This window comes from Tachysurus vachellii, chromosome 19 (assembly GCF_030014155.1).
Source record: "Tachysurus vachellii isolate PV-2020 chromosome 19, HZAU_Pvac_v1, whole genome shotgun sequence".
NCBI classification, from domain to species: Eukaryota; Metazoa; Chordata; class Actinopteri; order Siluriformes; family Bagridae; genus Tachysurus; species Tachysurus vachellii.
The window spans coordinates 15,809,037-15,831,041 of NC_083478.1; the positions used below are offsets into that span (position 1 = coordinate 15,809,037).

General features: G+C 38.2%; 1 protein-coding gene across 1 annotated transcript in view; it reads right to left on the reverse strand.

Moving 5' to 3' along the window:
* Positions 1 to 1,209: 1,209 nt before the first annotated feature.
* Positions 1,210 to 22,005, reverse strand: part of mical1 (microtubule associated monooxygenase, calponin and LIM domain containing 1) — a 29,385-nt gene continuing 8,589 nt past the window's right edge. Inside the window, exons 3-24 of the mRNA XM_060893426.1 lie at positions 21,793 to 22,000; positions 20,367 to 20,477; positions 20,063 to 20,158; positions 19,174 to 19,329; positions 18,097 to 18,197; positions 17,400 to 17,657; positions 17,104 to 17,219; positions 16,749 to 16,875; positions 16,520 to 16,607; positions 15,459 to 15,606; positions 14,060 to 14,256; positions 10,653 to 10,747; positions 10,435 to 10,500; positions 9,882 to 10,065; positions 9,438 to 9,529; positions 7,593 to 8,520; positions 6,712 to 6,824; positions 6,390 to 6,497; positions 5,104 to 5,197; positions 3,369 to 3,462; positions 2,998 to 3,071; positions 1,210 to 2,475 (exon numbers count right to left, since the gene is read on the reverse strand). Of these exons, the coding sequence (XP_060749409.1) occupies positions 2,276 to 2,475; positions 2,998 to 3,071; positions 3,369 to 3,462; positions 5,104 to 5,197; positions 6,390 to 6,497; positions 6,712 to 6,824; positions 7,593 to 8,520; positions 9,438 to 9,529; positions 9,882 to 10,065; positions 10,435 to 10,500; positions 10,653 to 10,747; positions 14,060 to 14,256; positions 15,459 to 15,606; positions 16,520 to 16,607; positions 16,749 to 16,875; positions 17,104 to 17,219; positions 17,400 to 17,657; positions 18,097 to 18,197; positions 19,174 to 19,329; positions 20,063 to 20,158; positions 20,367 to 20,477; positions 21,793 to 22,000 (3,654 nt within the window). The 3' untranslated portion in view covers positions 1,210 to 2,275. The remainder of the gene's footprint in view (positions 2,476 to 2,997; positions 3,072 to 3,368; positions 3,463 to 5,103; positions 5,198 to 6,389; positions 6,498 to 6,711; positions 6,825 to 7,592; positions 8,521 to 9,437; positions 9,530 to 9,881; positions 10,066 to 10,434; positions 10,501 to 10,652; positions 10,748 to 14,059; positions 14,257 to 15,458; positions 15,607 to 16,519; positions 16,608 to 16,748; positions 16,876 to 17,103; positions 17,220 to 17,399; positions 17,658 to 18,096; positions 18,198 to 19,173; positions 19,330 to 20,062; positions 20,159 to 20,366; positions 20,478 to 21,792; positions 22,001 to 22,005) is intronic.

Consider the following 22,005-nt stretch of genomic DNA (forward strand, 5'->3'; position numbering starts at 1 on the left):
CCCCTTTGAGTCTGGTTCCTCTCAAGGTTTCTTCCTTACCATCTAAGGGCTTCCTTGCCACTGCTGCCTGAGTCACATCAGACTTGGGGATCAATACGAACACATTTAAATATATCAAATATTAATCTTGAATTTTGTATTCTATTAATCTTTCTAATAACCTTTTGTTTTATGTTTATGTTCTGTAAAGCTACTTTGAGACAATGTCAATTGTAAAAAATGCTATACAAATAAACTTGAATTGAATTGAATAGTTGATCCCAATGTTTATTGGGGTTGAGTTTATTGCTCCGTGCAAGACACTTGAGATTATTCACTGCAACCTTGGCAAACCATGTCTTCATGACAGGAAGGAAATGACCATTAACCTACCGGGTGTCACCCAGATGATAATGGGTTCCCTTTTAAGTCTGGTTCCTCTTCTTTCTTTTTCATATCATCACAGGGAGTTTTTCATCCCCACCGTTGCCGCTGGTTTGCTCATTAAGGATAAATGTTAGAATTTTTAAGATCGATTTTTAGATGCTTGTAAAGCTGCTTAGCCACAATGACCATTGTTAAGAGCACTATACAAAACAATGTACTGTAACTGATCTGAATTCATAGTGCTTGCATTGTGCACAGGGCCACGGTCATGCAGGAACTGGTTTGGGTCTATTAATAGCAGTGAGGGGACTGTAGTGTAAGCTACAGCATACAAATGCATACAAAACAATTGAGTGCTTCGACCTGTGTGGTAACAAGACGCAGATATGGGTGTGATGTCATACATTTGGCCAACTAGTGTATATTTAATTGGAATTTGTGACGGAAGAAGAGGCAAAACCCTGCTTGATTCTGGAAACAAGACATTTGCTAGTCTTCATGTGCTGTGTGCACAACATATTACTACCACTAGTACCACAAAATCAAAAAATAGTGAATTATAAAATTTCACATTTTTTCACTGTGCTATCTGCTATAGATACAAACTGGCAGTGTACACTATACAGTATAGTGAACATGGTGTAGTTTAAAACAAACACAGGTCATAAACTAACTTTCTTATTTTGTATAAACATAAATCATAAACATAGAACAGCAGCCTCCTTTTCTGCCTCCTACCTAATTTCAACCAAAACTCTCTCAGCATTTTGTAGCTCTACTTCAGGACATATCAGCAGACAATATTACTACACTATGTACAACAACACAGCGGGCATTCAGAGATGATTTCATTTATATGCAATGTTTATTTTGGTGTGAATTTCATGTGTGAATGTCATGACTAAAATAACCGAAAATGATAAAGAAAACCTAAAACAACAGTTCCACACTGGACCATTTTACAACTGTATCAGCTATGATTTATAAAGCAGCACAACTACCATTCCATTCAGATGAAAATACAATACAGATGGTAGATCATGGCATGTCATATCAGGACAAAAACCCTGAGTCTCAACATCAGCTCATTTTAAATGGGTTTCTGTGGAAATAAAAATAATAATAATATTAGAAGAAGAAGAAAATTAGAAGAAGAAAATGTAGACTCTGTAAAGATGTACTGAATGTATCAAATACATTCATAAATAATATATGAAAGAATACATGAATTATTAATTTAAACCGTTTTTTTTTTTTTTTTTACAGCTTTTGCATTGACATTTCAGATTATGGCATGTAGTCAATAAGCAGCAGCAAAATGACTGAAATACCATTTCTAACAAACACATTATAAATTTTATTTATTTAGTTATTTTTTAGAAGTTTTATAATGACACTATGAACATTTAGCTTTCAGAATAGCTATGTGCTTGCCAGACAGCTGGATAAATATGACAGATATAATAGATTAATGCACATTCAGACCCTTTTGGATTAATTACACCATACCGTAATGATGCAATGTTTCAGTTTTACTGTTTGTTCCAGTGTGTGGTATATACTGTGTGTGTGTGTGTGTGTGTGGGCAAGGTGGTAGTCTAGCTACATTATAGGGCTTCCACTGGTCTGTGATTGGGCAGTAAAGGCTTGGGTGCTCATAATAATAAATGTTCCAGAGTTCTCTTGAATAATCTCCGGTGTCTTTCATGGTTAGCCTCTGTTTTTGATCTGATAGTGTTAAACCCCTATACACACTCCGAATCTCCAGCCATGGATCCCGAGTGTGTCCAAGTGCACACAGTAACATGTGAAAAGCTCGTACGCTTTTAAGTCTTTGGTTTGTGATGTAAAAGCTGAAGGGCCGAACGTGGTGGCAAGAGTCTCTATGTGAGTACGTGCGTTTGTTCTTTCACGCCCAGTGTACCTGAGCTCCAGCAGTAGATAGTCTTTTGTTCTCCACCAGTGAGGAGCACAGCTGTTCCTCCTCCACCTCTTTAAGTCTCTTCTCCTCCAGGAAGGCCACAAGAGAATTTCTCATGTCCACCACCTCCAGCATCTGCTGCAGGATTTGTTCCTCATCTGCCCGTTGCTCTGCAGTCTTCTCAGAATCTACAAACACATTATTTTAAACACAATTTGTATTTTTTTTTTTTTTACATTTTCTGTATAAAAGTACTCAATTGATTCACACCACATGTCTAATTAGTGAATAATTGGCACCATGATGTGCAAAACTGTTTAATATACCCTGGATAAATTCTCTGTGTACATAACTGTGTGACATTTAAAAAACCTTTACGTTTAAATACACCCTGCCCGTCCCCATATTCAGCTTAATAAGCATTAGCCACTGAAAACTGGGGTTTCCAGGCATTATATCAGAGGGCAAATGGTGTCCTGAAAGGATAAGCTATCTTAGCTTAACAACTTCCGTGGATTCCAGGTATTGTCACATCCTCTGACTTCACATGGTCATCACTGATGTCACACTGTCACATCCTCTGACTTCACATGGTCACCACTGACCATCACTGACCAAGCTACATAATGTCTATTTTATGGTTCTTTTTCAAACCTACAGAAAAACTGTTTTAAATGTTAAAATGTCATTTAAAAAGTGGTCTATAATACCTTCTATCTCCATATAGCGACGTAGCTCCAGCTCCAGCATGCTCTGCTTGTCCTCCAGTTCCAGCTGTCGAGATCTGGATAGCAAAAAAGAAGAAGCATTGCATGGTGGGAATCAGTAAGGGCGCTGGGGTAGGGAAGTGTTATGGTATGTAAATATATGCTAAATCTACAGCATGCACAAAGCAGCTTAAATATACCCTATCAGCCCGCATATTCATCTTAATAAGCATTAGACGTTTAGAATAAAGGTTGCCAGCAGCAACGACACAGGAGGAACTGAAAGACTTGTATTAATTAATGTAGAAATGACTGTGCTAAATATAGAACAGGAAGGTTTAGAGGTGGTGTAAGCAAGGGCAAGCTTGACTTACGCCACCATGAGATCAGATTCCTCTGAAACCAGAGCATTCTTCTGCTGGACCAAGTCAATCCACTGGTCAATCATGACTGTTGAGGCATCAGAGCCTTTGAAAAAAGAAGAAACATTAGCTGGATTAGCTAAAATAACATGGATCCCCGTATGTAACTTTTTTTTTTTATCTATACTACTTATTTATTTAGTCTACTGATTACTTCAATTAATCCACATATATTTCCATATGGAGCATATCATGAACCTGACTGAACGACTCTCTGGGCTCCTGTCTTTAATCACATGACGACCTGGATGGAGTACTGGTACAGACAGGTAAAAAAATGAAAGGAAATGGCAGATATGCTTTGGAGGCATCAATCATCCTTGTCTTTTGATGAAACATTTCTAGTCCTGATAGGAGTGCTCTCTTCCATCATGATAGAGTCCACATCAATCCACGGCACACAAAGACTCACTGTATGCCTTAATGAGTATGAGACTACATCATTCTGCAGGTTATGGCTTTCAGTCGCCAGATCACAACTCTTTACAGTGCTCTCTACCACCATCATCATTTAACATAGCACAGTTTAAGGAAAAATCATTAGAAATATACAGTACAGTTCACTAGGCTTTTCTCCTTTTAATGTGTCACCCGTTTACATCCATCCATCCATCCATCCTCTACACCACTTATCCTACTAGCTCATGGGGTATATCCCAGATGGGGCACAAGGGATTGTACCCCCAGGACAGGATACCAGTCTGTCACAGGGCACAAACCACCACACACACAAATACTACAGCCAATTTAGAGATGCCAAATCAGCCTACAACTCCAGTCCTTGGACTAAGGGAGGAAACCCCTTATGGGAAGAATATGCAAACTCCACATACACATGGCGGAGACTGGGATTAAAACCCCGCTGAAGGTGTGAGGCCAAACCACCATGCTCCAATGTTCCTCTTCAATTTTCCAAATAATCTACTGTTTCTTACAATAACGTGACTTTGCTAGATTAAAATTAATCACAATAATTACATATAGCACATGTGTTGTTTTAGGCTAGAAAAGTTTCTATTGTATTATCAGTTGATTTCTTTATATAGGCATGTGTTTTATTTTAATGGTAGTTAATTGCCAAAGACACAATATTTAAATGAGTTTTTTTTTTTAAATAATATTTTAATACATTCATTCATTCATCCATTCATTTTCTACCGCTTATCCGAACTACCTCGGGTCACGGGGAGCCTGTGCCTATCTCAGGCGTCATTGGGCATCAAGGCAGGATACACCCTGGACGGAGTGCCAACCCATCGCAGGGCACACACACACACACACACACACACTCTCATTCACTCACGCAATCACACACTAGGGACAATTTTTCCAGAGATGCCAATCAACCTATCATGCATGTCTTTGGACCGGGGAGGAAACCGGAGTACCTGGAGGAAACCCCCGAGGCACGGGGAGAACATGCAAACTCCACACACACAAGGCGGAGGCGGGAATTGAACCCCGACCCTGGAGGTGTGAGGCGAACGTGCTAACCACTAAGCCACCGTGCCCCCCCAATATTTTAATATTTAAACATAATGTACAACACAGCACAGTACAATAAATCTATACATTAAAAAAGTCCCATTTACGTGGAAGCATTCTCGCTTCCACAGCCCCACAATTTCTCTGAGACCATTTTAGCAAGACAGAGGTGAAGAAAGTATTAGAAGATGAACAGACATACCAGCTTCTCCTCTGAGTGATCTCTCTAGCACTACTCCCTTCTCCTCCAGGTCTTTAAATGTCACTTCAATCTCCTCCAGCCTCCTCTGGATAGACTGCAGATCACACATGATAGATTCCATTGATGATTACATCCGATATTTCACATCATGATACAATAGTCATGTATGAGACTGAGTAGAATTAATGTTGCACTTTTGACTGGAAGTGTTTTGACATTTCAGGATTAAGGCACAGTATTAATGAGCAGCAGAACAATGTCTGCTTGACCGGATTCTGTTTAAGCTACATATACAGTAATGTGAGGACCATTTTAATGCAGGGGCAAGAAGGTTTAAGTAGGGCAACATTTTCCACACAGACATTTAATACACTGGTGCAGAACAAATCTTAGCGTTTAGAAAGAAACACTGTATGTTAATAACGAGTGTGTGGAAAAAAAAAACATCTGAATAATGATCCAGACATCGGGTGCTTGGAGAGAGAAAAGATGATGTAATAATGCGCTGTAAATGAAAGCACCATTTTTCTTATGCACCACTGATTTATCCCTCATGATTCTCCATTAAATAGAGTAATAATTGAATAAATAAATAATTAAATCATCCTTAAAAAAAAAAGCTGTGCAGTCAGGTAATTTTTTTTTCTCACTTTTCATCAAACCCATTTTCAGTGACCAGAACATGTTATGCTGGAAATCACTTTCAAAATCTCTATTTATTTTCACCATTAATATTATCTGTATTTTTCAAGTCATACTTGCATGAACTGCATATAGCTTATTAGTTTATGGTACTATATAATGTAATGAGAGTCAATGTCACTGGATATCGTGGCAGTTTAATACCATGTAGAGATGATTAAATGCTTATATCGTACAACCTCAGTGCTGAGGCATGTGTTTGTGTTAGAGAAGTGTGATAAACAGAAATAATGAATGTGAGTAGTTTCTCCTGTTGTGAAAAATCTCATTTTTATTTCACAAAAGCACATTTACTTAATGCGGCAAAAAACCTAAATAAATTAAAATAAAATAAAACCGAAACCTGTCCTCTTTCTGGTTGTAGTCAACTGCATGAATTGGATTTCTCAGCACTCATGGTGCATTTTTTTTCCATTAGTAGACATCATAGAAAGGCAGATTTGTAAAAAGGGTACAGAACAAGAGCTAAATAATGCAGTTTATGATATTTACGCTGCGATTTGTTCAAAGCGATATTGCCAAAGCCTACATCTAAAATCCCTGGCCTGCCACTGTGTCACAATATGTCATGTGCTATTTCTAACCTGAGCTTTACGCAAGCGCTGGAGTTCGCTCATCTTGGCTCTTCGCTCCAGAGTCCTCATCTTCATCAGCTCCTGTTTCTCTGCTTTGGACAGGTTCACTGGTACAGCCTGAACAAATAAATCAAGTTAATACTTTCAACCACAAAACAAAAGAAAACTACATTTTTTTTAACAAGGGCATCTTTCCACTTGGGGAGAAAACAACAGTTTAAATATGCACAAATCATATAAATATGTATTCTTTTCTCAAGGGCAGATCTCCAGCCAGTGCCTGTAGACTGAAACAAGCATACGACGACTGATTTATTTTCCAGCATCTAACCTGGCTATCCGTGAAATTCTCCAGAGTAAAATCCTCTTCATTCTCTTCATCATCTTCTTCTTCATCATCATCATCACCATTGACCTCATCATCTGAATCCTCCTGACAGATTGCTAGTAATAAAGTAAAACAAACATCAAGAATGAAAGATTTAGGCCACAGCATTCAATCCTGGAGAGTTTTAAGGCTTATGAGTTTAGTCAACATACAAAGATACAATCATTTGCTAAACACTAATAGTGCAGTCACAGTTTGTCAGCCCACAGTTTGTTTACTCCTTTGACTACTAGCAATATTTATTTTTGTGCTCACAAACACTGTTTAGTTTATTAATTCATATTCATGCATAAAATAAACATCTACATATTGTTACACCAAGTATTTTTGTATTTACACCTAGCTTAAAAATCTGCCATTTTACTCCGAGCTTGTAAATTTACTTTGGATAACGTGTGCTTAATCCGTCCATTGATTTCAGCTAGTTTTTGCTTGTTTACTGCTGCTCTTGATCAGTTGGTAATAAAACATGCATGAGAAAGTGTATTGATGTCTGTGACTTGTAAATGTACTCCTTTGCAGAAGACGGGGAAGTTAGTAGAGTTTATAGCATGAGGTTGGAAACATTATATCATACATATACACAGCAATCAAACCAATAAGTATAATAATAGTATACACATCCATGAGAGCTCTTATTCACTGATCTGGTCCTCACTTTCTGCACTGAGGAATAAATAAAATAATTCTGATCCTGTACTGATGCCGAGATCAGATATTTACAACGACATGAACAGTTGTAACTGATGTTTTCATGTCATTACACTTCTTTTTAAAAGCTAAATTTAAATCAGCTAGAAGAGTAAATTCCATTAAGTCTGTACCTGAAGGATGGATCTGCAGCACACTGAAGCGATGCTGTAGCCGTGGTGAGGACAGGTTCCAGGGGGAGAACTTGGATCTGACTCTTCCCGGGTGAAATTGACACTCTTTCTGAACCTCTTCTTTCCTTCTCAAACCCCGGCGAAGCCTTTTCTGTCGAATGTGACCCCATGATGCACCCCCACTCGAGTAACCCTCCTCTTCCACTCCTCCTCTGTCCTGTGGCCTGGAAGATGAGGATGTAGACGACGAGGACGCCGGGGTCTCTGAGTCCGAGTCCTGGCTGAAGGTAAAGTTTATGAGCTCCGTTTTTTCCTCGGCTGTCAACTGGAGTTTCTTAAGCGATAGCTTGGGTTTGGATTCACTGTCCATTTTCAGGCCGTTTTCAGTCTGAGTGTAAGGAGTTTCAGAGTCCTTGTCATTTTCTGGAGCTGTGATTGCCTCTGATGTGAAGCCACTGAGGTCTGGGTTCGGATCTCGGTTCGCCTCGGTTTCAGTGGGCAAGGACACTACGTTATGGATGGTGCGGGGTTTAGGGACAGGCACTCGGGAACCGCGTGGTGCTGGCACTGGCACAGGGATAGCAACAGGACAGGAAGACACCTCACTTTTTTGGACATCTTTGTCCTTTGGCTGTGTCTGGCTTACTGGCCCCAATTCTGTAGGCATGCCAGACATATTGGTCACAACATCTTTGGCACAACTCAATACCAGCTGGTCCTCTTGCTCTGTGTACATATTAGACTCTGTGGTTTCATCACAGTCTGGATCTATAGATATTTTATAGGAGCCTTTTCTCTTTATAGAACGAAAGATCCGAGGAGTCACATTAAACACACTCTCTTCCCTGTGCTCGTTTTGACTCGCTTCATTTTTCCCATTTTGTTCCTCGATTTGCTCACTGTCTCCGTCCTGTGGCCTGTTAAGATCCTGCAAAGAGGGAAGAAAATAATATTGCATTTACACTGACATGCAGCCATTTACAATACACTCTCATACAGAGCACCAATAGAGAGCAGTAAAGTGGAGTAGGGGATGGTAGACTGCAGAGCTCATTCCTCTCCTATTCCTGGAGACCAGCAACATCTCATTTCAGGAAAAATTGCTAGTAAGAGTAACATTTAATATGGCACTGATTTGATACCCAGGGTACCAGGTTAAGATCAGCAGAAAATGCGGCATTGGATAACAAAGGGTTATGTCTGTGTGTGTGTGTGTGTGTGTACTGCATGTTACAAAATGCACATGTTGAAGCTTAGTAGTTGAAGATATGTAACTGATTACTACTGACTTATATTGAAGGTTTTAGCAATGGTATTAGAAAGAAAAAATCTGTATTGTGTCATCTTTAGTTATGATTATAAGCTCAGTTTAAAAACCGTTCTGTGAGGAATAAAGGGGGCGTTGTGTTAATCTGATTCATCTGACAAACAAGACATGTTTTGTAAACTAAGCATAATACTGCTTTAATACTGAAATGTCATAAAACATCTAGAATATGATTCCACAGGCAATAGGTCTACTTTACAGCACTCCTCACATACACACTCAATCTCCTGTATAATCTTTCTTCTCTCTGCAGAAACTACATTACACGATCATCACCGAAATACAAACCAGGCATGCAGAAATGCTTGCGTTACGCAATGACACACACTTGTATTCTGTTCTTTCTAGTGGAAGAGGAAGTAATATTTCATAATGAGGTATGGTAGAGCAAATCTCCCAGAGAAACACAGAACACAAATTTGTATTATTAATCAACTTTGTGACGCTAATGGAGTAGACTAAAAATGATGTGAGCACTAATACATAATTAGTGTAATCATCTGTGATTATTTCCATACCTCTGCACCTGCAGATTGATCTGATTGCTCTGTTTTTTTCTTCTCTTTCTTCTCCTCCTCTGGCTCAGAATGCTGCTCACAAAAAAACCTCCCTGTGGACAGAGCAAAGAGTAAACTGCTGAAGCTGGCACAACACGCTGGCATGCAATCATACTGCTCGACACTGGAGAGAAGATATAGAAATGTGGGAATTAGGCATGCATTTTAAATTGTTTGTGCACATAACACATGAGCATGTTTTGTTTTGTTTTACTGTGGAAAATACGGAAAAAAATATTTTTTAGCATCCTGTAATCAAAACAGTTGAGATAGGTTTACATATTAAATGAAAACTAAAATGAACCTCTGAATACTTGTTCCTTGACAGTCATGTGTGTAGCGCAGAGGCATTTACGTGTAATGCTTAGCATTTAGTGACAAATGATGTACAGTGAAACGGCTGACCTGTGTCGGAGTGAAAGGTGTATCCTCCCTGGCGCAGTGTGGTGCCACATTGCTGGCATGTGAAGCAGCTGCGGTGGAAGAACTTGCCCTCAGCGCTGCCCCTCTCCAGCACGTAGAGCTGCTGATTGCAGAAGTAACACAGCTCGCTGCTTCCTACGTCTGCCACAGGCGCTGTGGACATGAGCTGCGGCACGAGACAGAAGAAGTATGATGTGAACAGTGATGTCTACGCACATACTGAAGGGTAAAAAAACAGCATTCCCTGACCATAGAGCGTGGAAAAAATGGGGGAAATAAATCAAAGCAAATATGAATCTACAGTCTCACAATATACAATTTGTTTTGTACAATTTGTGAAAGGTCATTAGTATACAAACACATCATCCATATTCACGAGGCTTATTTTTATCTGTGCTAATCAGCAAGTTAAAAAAAAAAAAAAAAGAGGAAGAAACTGCTCTTTGAAGATAAAGCTGCAGCACAGATACATTGCGATGGCTCACATGTGCCTGACACACACACATACATTCCACATTAAAAAGGCAGTACTCACGCCTGTCTTTTTCTCTTCCTCCCTCATATCTTGTTCCTTTTCTTCTCTCTTAGCAGCCAGACGCTCCTGTGGGACAAGTCACATGACCTCATTTGTTGCTCATGTTATGTAAGTCAACCAGACAAACAATGAATTTAGTGTTAATTCGCAACTACAGTTTGGTGGATGAGAAAGACTGTAGCGTACAATGTGAACGAGGCCAGGTGTTTGGTGCTCACCTTGCGTCTCTGGAGAGAGTTGTGCTTCAGCTTGTTCAGGAAAAAGACGGCGGAGCGGGTTTTAGCTAAGGAAAGAGACTTCCAGCTTGCTTGCTCTGTGGAACACAGGATAACAACAAAGTCAGCAACTTCCCTTGATTTATAAGTATAAAAGAAGTTTGAAGGTTTTGCTGTGGCAAACAAAGATATGAGAACAATACTGAATAGCAACTTTACGGTTTTCTGTTGCATGGACATTTTTAATAAAATTAACGTAAGCTCCACCATCCAAATGTCGATCACGTCTGTAACGTATTGGCAAAAAAATTAGTTCAGTTAATGTGCATCAATATCAGTAACCTAAGGGCAACTGGTTGATTCTGTAATAAATATATAAAAATATGTGACTATATAGTGCAAATCAAAACATTACAAATAGAAGATGAGCCAGTAGCTTTTAAGTGAGCTGATATGATTTGATTAATTCGATTTTGAATCGATTCTGATTAGGAATCGATTCAATAGCGTCTAAACGATATAACCACGTGTGCTTAGACCCTTAAATTTGATGAACCTGGCTAGTTGTTCAATAATGAACAGATTCATTATTATTTACACATCAGTTGTGTGATACACATCATCTTTTTTCAACAATTATAAATTCAGTATTGTTCCATTGATCAATTTCAATCAATGCATTGATGCATACATCATCAGCAATGCTGCACTTGATCAACTTTCCAAACACTGGAGCATTTATATATTTCTCTATTTTTAAATCTATGTGACGTCAAACCCATAAAACTTCTTTGGTAGCACAAAAACCAAAAGTAGGTTTTTTTTTCTTCTGAAGGTCCTGTTCATATGGAGAGCTTCAATAATAAATACCTGACTGCAACGGTACAAAAAAAAAAAATGCTTTCATAAATCCCCCTGAATTAGTCTCAAGTAATACTAGAGTATTTCTTTAAATTACTTCTTTAAATTTATTTCTTTAAATTGAATTAGAAAAGAATAGCAAGCTAACTGATATCAGGCAAATATAAAGCAAGCGAGTAAAAAAAAAAAAAGATTCTGTCCATAGAAGTACTGTACATAAAAGTATGGAGGGGTGATAGAGTTATTTGAGAAATATAAAATACTGAACAGCAAAAAGAGAACTAGGTAGGAAATAAAAGTTAATAATTCACCTAGTACAAGTTACTGTGTTTGCACTGTACATTATTTCCACATTTCTTGACATTAATTAATGTTTGCTAATCCTTGCATAATCAAATCATGAATCATCATTTTAGTTGAATACAAAAATCCCCTCCACCCCTCAACCAACTCCACATCCCACCCCCCAACAGATGCGATTCTATTCTCCTGAATACATGCACACTTCAGTACATCCATCATTCTGTTCCAGTGACAGCTCTACCTGAACATCTGGCTGGGATTCCAGATGAACACAGCAAAAATGCTGGACCTAGCCCATTTCCCAGCATGTGAAATCATTCTCCATCCACTAATACCTTTCTTTTCAGCTTAGACGACGCCAGCTTCCCATCTTATGGAATGGACGAGTGTGTGTGTGTGTGTGTGCGCGTGAGTCAGCTGTAGCAGGGTTGGGAGAATCCCACCCTACCCCTGTCGAGCCATTTCTCATTCGAGTTCTGTTTCCTAAATGCTGCGTGTGCTGCTGCAGCAGCACTTGAGATACAGACCGCACACAGAACAGCCCATTCAGAGCAGAGCATGCTGGGAAGAGAGCTCTTAAAGAGGTAGTGCATCCACGAAAGGACACACTTGCTTCCACTTAGTTCATCTGCATTAGAAATGCCAGCTGTCTCCACACACCCACTAACACAACCTGCAACATAGCATTTTACTAGGATCTTTTTGGACTTCTATGCTGATAACTACTGTATGATGATTTACAAGGGAATATCATTAACACCATCAGTCTGCTCACGTTCACATAATTAATGTGTCATGCTTCTGCTGTTCTGTATAATTACTGCATGTAGTTACGCACTATGTATCCATTATATTTTGTGTCGCTTGTCATGTGTTGTACCTTCTTTGTACATTTCGTTTTGACACCATTATAGTAAGCGTAGTCCTGTTAAAAGAAACAGTGCACTGAATATGATCTTTTGCTTTACTGCATGTCTGCGTAAGGACTTGAATGCATTAATGGAACGGGGTTTTTTTTAGCTAGACATGGGCACGTTTATTCAAATGTATCAAAAACTACTAAATGTTTATTATATGTTTATAATAGTGTGTTGCACAAACAATAAAGAGCCATCTTTGAGTGCTAGCCTAGTGGCTAAAGTGTTTACCGATCAAAAGATTGCACGGTTGGGACCCTGAGCAAGGCCCTTAACCTTCAATTGCGGCGACCAACGTTGATTAAGCATCGCCATTCAAACACAAACACAGATGGGCAGCACAAAACGTACCTTCTATAAATGTATGAAAGTAAATAGATATCCATATTTGGCAGTGGTGTGTATTTGTAATTAAAGAATTACCATCCTAAAGGCTGCCCTGTGCCCATATCTGGATGGTTACACTGAACAGGCTATCAACGCATTAGTTAATGATTTATAATCCAGAATATAATGAGTTCACTTTTGAGAGTCTGGTTCTTCTCAAGCTTTCTTTCTTGCTGCTGGTTTAGATTTGCATCATTTAGGCAGATGCCCTTATCCAGTAGGAGTTAATTTCTTCTCAGATAAACAACTGAGCAGTCTAGAGTTAGGGGCCTTGCTCAGGACACCAGCTGTGGCAGCTTGGTGGTGCTGGGATTTGAGCTCACAATCTTCCAATCAGTAGTCCAACACATCAAGCACTGAGCTACCACTGGCTTGCTCATTAGGGATCCAAATAGAAATCTGGATTTCTATAATGCTGCTTTGTGACTATTGTCATTATTGTGGCTATTGATAGAAATGCTAAAAATTTGGATTGAATTTGAAATGTAAATAATGAAGGGAAAAAAGATCACATCCTAAATCACATAGTTCTTTACTAAGGATTTTGACATGCTCTGTGGTGATTTGGGATTAGCCTTGCTGCCATGTCAATCAATTTATGCATTCAATACTTGCAAAAAAATAGAGAAATAGGTATTTTGTGTGTGAGCTGTGTCATTTGCATGGCTTGTGCTGCTGCTCCAAGCTGTTTTTCTAAATGGCCTATGAGTGAACTCTCTACTGCTAGCCTCAATAATAGCTAGTTCACTTGATACTACTGGGGGTTGATTAGTGCCAAAAATGCAGGATAAATCTGTCCATAGGCTTTTAATGATGTGTGATGGATTACAGAGCCCTGGTACTTTTGGACTTATGTTTTGATTAGTGAAGGTTGTATGAATATGAGATTTTCTTTTAAGGCTTGTACATCTAATGTTATGCTGGTGCTGATTACGCATCTACCTGCTGGCTTGGGAGCCTGAGTGAAGGCATTGTGGACCTGAGTGAGGTAGAGCACCATAGACAGTTGATCAATCTCCTTGCTAGAGGCAATGTCACTGGCAGACATGATGGGTGTGATGCCAAACTCCTTCTGGAGAATGTCGAAGGCCATCTGGTTGTTGTATGCGGCATTATTTTCATCCAGAGTGGACACGTCTCTGCAAGCGGAAAAAAAGCCTTTTCAATCCATGTCAAAATACTGAATCTTAATATCAGGTAGAGGTACAAAACATGGCATAAATCTCACATGTGTTGTATGAAAAAGATGTGGGTGTGATGTAAAGCGGAGTTACTGTTACCACCTTAAAGGATTATTTTCCTACAACGGCACATCATGAAGAGCTTTATTCTTCTTCTAAATTCTGATTCGAACAACTTTTTATTGATGAAAGAATGACAAGACACTTTTAAACAATAACTGTTATGTTTAAGGTCGAGCGACATCAGTGAAAAAGGCTCAAATTATAGCAACTATGTATATGCAGTCGGTCTTAAAAGTAAATTTGAAAGGAAAACACAGATTGTTACATACCAGTAAATCCTTTACGTCATACTTTACTGCAATCTTCACCACATCAATGAATAGATTCTTTGTCAAATAATTTCAAATCTTTAAAACTCATTTATTATTTGGTGTGAATGAATTGTTACTGTAAAAATATTACAGTACAGTACAGTGCATTGATATAAGCCCGTGTTCTGCCTTGCAGACGGCACGACTGTCAGAGCCGCTGTTACAGAGAATGAATCAACACAATTACGTTCAAGAACACAGCTATAACCTAATATAATCACTACATATTCTGAGAATACTAATTCACTCTGTCCTGTTATGTGTCAGTTGTGCATGTGTGTGTTTTAAAGACTGGATGGAAAGGATTTCATTTGCTAGAACAAACAGTTGGGTTTCTCCAATGCTTTTCATAATAATTAAAAAAAGTATACACATATATTATAAATGTTACTGAAGGGGTTTGTGTGGCTTGGTGGTTAGCACGTTTACCTCAAACCTCCACCACGTGTGTAGTTTGAATGTTCTCCGGAAACTCTGGTTTCCTTCCTGAGTCCAAAAACTTGCGTTGTAGGTTAATTGGCATCTCTAAATTTTGGCGTAGTGTGTGTGTGTAATTGTGCCCTGTGATAGACCGGCATCCTGTATATGGTGTGCTCTGAGACTCTGGTGGTAGACTCCAGGCTCCCCGCCAACCCATTGGGATAAGCAGTGAAGAGAATGCTTGAATGGATGGATGGATGTTATTCCTTTTTTGTTTTATTTTGAATGATAATACTGTATCAATCCACTGCACCAATCATCTGAATCTGTAGTCATAATTGATTTTGTCCTACAAAGAAGCCTTACATGAGTTTGGGTCTGAAGTGCTGGATCAGGGCGCAGAGTGCCAGGCCAGATCTCCATGAGTGACTCAGGTCTTTCACCTTGACCCTATCACACCAGGCTGTGTGTTTCTGACACCAGTTCAGCAGGTCCACCACACGTCGCAGGGAAGCTGCACACAACACAGAGATCTTATCGTTCACTGGGTGCAAATGACATAAATACCTCAAGAAGGAAACATTGTACTAACCAAAATGTAGCAATACTATCTATTACTATAATGGAGTTTGGGTTGATTAGGTCAAAATTTTTTATCATAGGTCATGTAATTTTAAGACAAACAGTCTACCTTATGACTCAGCGTGCAGTGTGGTTAGTGTATCGTTTGAGCTGGAGACATATAGAATTCGACCAACACAACACTATAAACCAGTGTTACTCATTGCGCGGCTCGCGAGCCTCCTGCAGCTCGCCAAGCTTTAATATGCGGCTCGCATGGCAGTAAATAATACGGTGATATGATCATGTGGTTAAAATTTATTTTTCATTTAAATAACATTAAAAACAATCAGGGAAGCATAGAAAAACAAATGTGCTCTATTACAAATAATAATATATTTATATATTATTTGACTCATCACTGACTCACTGCATTCTGTGCAATAGCCAGTTTTTGGCGGCCTGCCAGAAGCTAGTTTGTGTTTCATGCTAGTTAACAACTTGTGTTTACTGTACACACGGACTAAAAAAATGGATCGATTTCTTATCAAACAATCCCGCGCACAAAATGAACAGCAACAAAGCAATGTGACAGTGACAAAAGAGGTAATTGATGGGGAGCATGCATCATCTGCAACTCGAAGACTGAATAACTTGGCATACTTTGCGGTGAAAGTGGCTCTCCTATTGACTTTGTCCTATCAGTGTGGCTCACATGAAAAAAATAGTGAAGACCACTGCTATAAACCATATCGTTATACTAATACTGTTTAGGAAAAAAGGACAGGTTTACATTTTAAACAGTCAGTAAAGTGACTGTGGAAGTACAGTGAAATTAGGGGCAAGTGATTGTGTCCTTAACGCACCTTGATATTTATTACATAATGAAACTTTTTCCTTTTGGCTGGATTTGTTGCTATCCAAGTAGTCCTCAAAATTATACAGATGCTGTACCTGAAGAACACCAACATACACCATACAGATCACAAACTATTTAACAGGTACTACATATATACAGGTTAATACATATATTTAAAAAAAAAATGTAAGTCAAGCAAAGGTTCAGTGAGCAAAGTAAATATTTCTTCTAGTTACTTGTGTAGGTTTCATGGAGGACATGTTCACATTGGGGTAACGGGTGCTGGGATTAATGCTGTAGGCAGAGTAGTTCTTGCTCGTGTTCTCAGGTGTGGTCTGTGATAGTAACTGATACACACTTTCCCTGTTTGGTTCAAATAATGGAGATCTGATCAGTCTTTTGTTCTAATAAAGCTACATGTGCTCAGAAGGAAACTATGTGATGCTCCCAGCATATTGACACATTTAGTAGCTGTTGTAAAATCCTGTTATTATCCGATCATGTAGCACAAACACAAGATACAAAACCAAATATTAGCAGAGGATGTATTTATTATAAAGATATTAGAAATATATGCATGGCTCTCTTTACCTCTCTGCAAGAACCTGTATATGTGGCTTTCCTTTTCCCCAACTCCTCACCATCCACGCAGTGTCAAAAGCAGCCAGGAACCCTCGTGCAATTCCCGTCCCCAAGGGCCAAAAGGGCTACACACATCAAAAACTGGATTAATTCGAGGTGCAAAATTTAGCTGTTTCAACTATAACACTATACTTCAATCTACTAGAACTGCCTCAGTCAGTTACTGCAGTTGTAATTCAGCTAAAGATATAACTGTTAGGAAAAATAAAATTGAAGCAGTGTATGTGTATATTTGGCTGTCACACCTCCACCAGGCAGTCTCCCACCAGACCAATGAGGAGTTTCTTGCCTCTGCGCTCCATCACCATGCAGGAGTTCTCGGCACGGTGCATGCAGGTGAAGTCGAACATGGCTACGTCGGCTTCTCCCTTGTAATTCTTTACGAATTCGAGGTTAGGAAGTTTGTGGCCTGTGGAAAATGAGGCAGCCTCATATGCATAGTTCAGTAAAGCTTTACTGTCAACGTTTGCAGGGGCTAACAGCTGCTCCACGTTAGAGTGGTCCTGAGAGAAAGAGATAAACCAGAAAATCAAGCACATCATTAAATGTGTCGCTTTGCTTCACAGAGTTTGAGACAGTGTCTGAATACAGATGGGTATGAATTGTCTTCTCAATTCGGGTCACTTTTTTTGAGAGAAACTGTGACAGGATTAACTGAAAGGAAATGGTACGACATCAGATGTTTTAATGATATTCATTTTTATATTATGTTGATGTGCTTGCAGTTTATTCAAGTTTAACTAAATGCGTGTCATTTTTACACGTACTTATTAAGAATTGATGCATAACATCGTGCTCTTAAATAACATTGGAGATTATTAAAATAACCTGCAGATTAAATCCAATCATGTAAGAAAGTAATACTGGAAAAATTGATAATGAGAACACACTGAGGCTAATGTGCAAACTAATGTACTCATTTTTGATCAATGTAATGCTTACTTCCTTGATGACCCCCTTCTTCAGTAGACTGTTTTTCTTGGCAGTCATGACAAAGTAGTGAGTGTCATCTTTATAGTAGACTATGTTCTCCAGATCAATACCTGATCAATCAAAGGAGAGAAATGAAACAACAGAAAAATTCTTAAAGAAAATTGAAAACCACTTTTATGGTTGTATATGCTACCAGTCAAAAGTTTGTACACCCCAATCATAGATCGGCTTATTTCCTTTTTCTTCACTAATATGTTTCTAATAATTTTGAATAATAATGAAGACAAGGATAAAACATATAAAATTAATTTAGTGGCAAAAATGTTAAACAAAACAAAATCTACTAGACTTTCAACACATATTTAAATTATAAAATAAATTTAAAATTCTTAAAAATAGTCCAGATAACATTTTGAACATTTCTGCTATATTCCTAACCAAATCTGTAAAGAACTTTACTCAGTTCCCATCTAATGTGAGCCCCTACCTGCTTTATAAATAAATACTGAGTTATAAATAAAAAAAAACCTACTTGCTTAGGGGAAAAATAATGGCATGTGCAAAAGTGTAAATTAACAATTGATTAAGATTTTTTAAATAGTTTATTGCAGAGGTTGCGTTTATTTCTTTCCACTAAATATTTAATTTGTCCAGAAATGACCACTTTTCCATACAGCTGGATCTTAAAAATAAATTTCAATCATATTTCATGTACATTTATGGCATTTGGCAGACACACTTATCCAGAGTGATGTACAGAAAGGCTAATTTAAGTACTTCAGTAAGAGCTGGGACTTTATGCGTCGTTTAAAAACAACCAGTGACTCAGCTGTTTGAAAAATCTAGGAGTAGAGTTTTGATGCATATCTTCCTTGTACCCAGAGAGATGGACCATAAGGCATTATACTAATATTTTTCCTAGAATGAAAAATACATAGTTTACTGAGTCCACACCTTTGATTGATATACTTCTATCTGTGTACATTACGATTAGCATGTATGTGAAGTATGTATGTGTCAACTATGTGTACACTGTGTGTGTCTGTTCATAAGTCCACTTATTTCCATAATGTCCTGCTTCCATACCCATCTCTGTTTGAAGCTGCTGAAAGAATTTCTGGTTGTAAATCCGTGCTACGCCGCTGATCTCTGGCACCTGAGCCTCGGCTGTGGTGAAGTGGTTAATGAAGTTAGCCGTGATACCGATGGCCAGCTTCCCTCTCAGCTCTTTTCTCTTAAACCCTGAAATACACACACACACACACACACAATTGACTAATCTAATAATACACACTTGTACATCAGGTAGATCAGTATATCACTTGTACATCAGGTAGATCACAGGCCACATCAGATACAGATGTCCTTGTACATCAGGTAGAAGGAATATTCTGGTAATAAGAATTTAAATAGTTTTAACAATTACTTTATTTGGCACACTATTGAAACTGTTATAGTTTGTATGTTTTGACAAGCACAAACTTTTAACACCTTTGTATATGTGGTTTTAGTCATAATTTATGCATATAAATATAACAAATAAATGTAACTTAAAATCAATTATTCCTCTTCAGTAAGCTCATTATCCTGATCAGGGTTATCCTGAACTGATGCAATCTAAAATCTTAAAACATTTTCACATTACATAACAATCACCATAAGTATTGTACTGAATGCATGAGAGAAGACTATACAATATTCATATCACAAAAAGAAGAGTTCAAATGAAGAGTCCAAACGCGTATTTAACCAAAAATAATATCACTTTCAGACCATTTACTTTTATAATAAGTTAGGCGGACATATAATTGAAAAAATAACTTTCACTTATTCAACTCTTCTCCTACTTCAATCTGCAATGCATGTATTAACTCACTTATACTAGGTGACTACATTTAAATGTGGGCTTTTAGCCTTTGAATATGGAAATATTATGAAAAGTATTATGTAAATATTATTTACAGACAAATCTTACCATCAGGTACAAATCTTCCTCCTCCAGCTGAAATGAAAACGTCAAACTGATAGGAAGAAGCAGGGTGAGACTCGGGATGCAACAAAGCTCTCCAGCCTGAAGGAGAACCAGAGTTAAAGTTTCCAGCTTTTCTTCAGGTCACACATTACCACAAACATGCAGTAGAATAAATTTTCTTATTATTTCAGTTTATTCATTTCTTTTTTCATTTGACTGCAAGTCATATTCTTAGATAACTGTGTATAAGACAAAAACAATCTTGACTCTTAAAGTGAATGCTTTGTATATAAACTAAATGACATGCCTGTTCCTGATGCTTGAGGTTCAACCAAACCATTATAGGTCACTCCAGTGTGAACCTCAACCCCCAAAAGCAGAGCCAGCTTCAGCAAAATCAACTGCAATTGCCGGATACCTGCATATGCAAAATAACCACAAATACAGACAGATAAGGGCTTTTGAACTCCACATTTAAATATATTGCTGTTTTGTGCTTTGTATTGTTTTCATCCAGTAACACTACAGTGATGGACAAATAATACATATATTAGCTATACAGTATATGGCGAAAGGATGATCCAGTGTACACCCAGTATCATGGTTTGATTGGTCAAATCATGGTCCTGGGGCTAAATCAGGCTAATCTGATCAGGCTAAAAAAATGGTAGTTAATATAACGTAATAATACAAGCAATCTGGTTAGAAAGGTACAACATTAAATAAGTATGATCATTGTCCTTGTTCCAAGTTTTAGGTTTCTTTAAATCACCTGTATAGAAAAAATAATAAAATCTAATCTGTCTAGCTTCTTTATTTTTCTGACTGCATATTTTGCTTGTAAAAGAGTTATGCTCTTTGTACTTTTTCCCATTTTGGTGGTTTTGCATGTTCTTGTTTCTGAAAAGTTCATCTGTTATCCATGCATGCTAATTAACTTGTCAGCAAGTGCAGCAAATGGCAGGATTTAGAAATGCATGAAGCACATTAGGTTTAAACACATATACTAAATAAAATGGTTGTCGTGTGAAGTTCACTAAGAAGTATGCTTCTTCCCCCCCTAGTAGACTGGAACAGCAGCATTCCAAGACTGTCTATATGCATGACTACACTGGGATGTTTCACATTTCGGTGACGCTCCACTTGTCCGTGTAAGGCTGGTAAAATTTCAATTCTAGAAATGGTCCCACTGAAACAGTTAGCGACCTCTCTTCAGCAGACACAACAAACTTTTTAATTTAATCGTATAGCACTTTTAACTGTCTCAAAGCATTAATGAGCAATCCTGAGGCAATAATGGCAAGGAGAGAATCCCTAAGATGATACATTTTGACTGGAATATGTACACTTGTCAGATAAAGATAAAAAGAAAGAAGGGAAGTCTGTTTCAGCAAGATTGCAACTCGATTCTGAGTTAGCTATCGCTGAGTGTGGCTTCTTCAGGATCTAATTCCAGTGGTATATAGCTTAATTCTGCTATGTAAATAAGTACTATCAATAAATATGAATGAATTAATAGTCTGGATGTGAAATTTCCATGTTCCAGGCAAATTAAGCTACAACAATGTGCATTTTTTGCAGATTTGACTAAATTCTATGTGCCCTGCCCTATGGATAGAGTTTCTGAATACGACGATGTCAGTGCTACAAATCTACTGATTATTAATTAGAATGATATGGTATTTGCAATTTAATCAATTTACAAGAGGTTTATTATAAATAACGACACTCACTAATGTGGTCGAGAGAACCTGAGCAGAATTTGCCATAGAACTTCTTTGCGCCAAGATTACGTAAGTCTCGGATGGTATATGGCCACAGATGCAGGACATTATTCCTGGAGAATGATGTTCTCTTTTCCAACAAGACTACCTGTGCACCTAGCAGAGCTAACTCTACTGCTGTCCTTAAGCCGCATGGGCCTGCTCCCAGAACTAAACACTGTA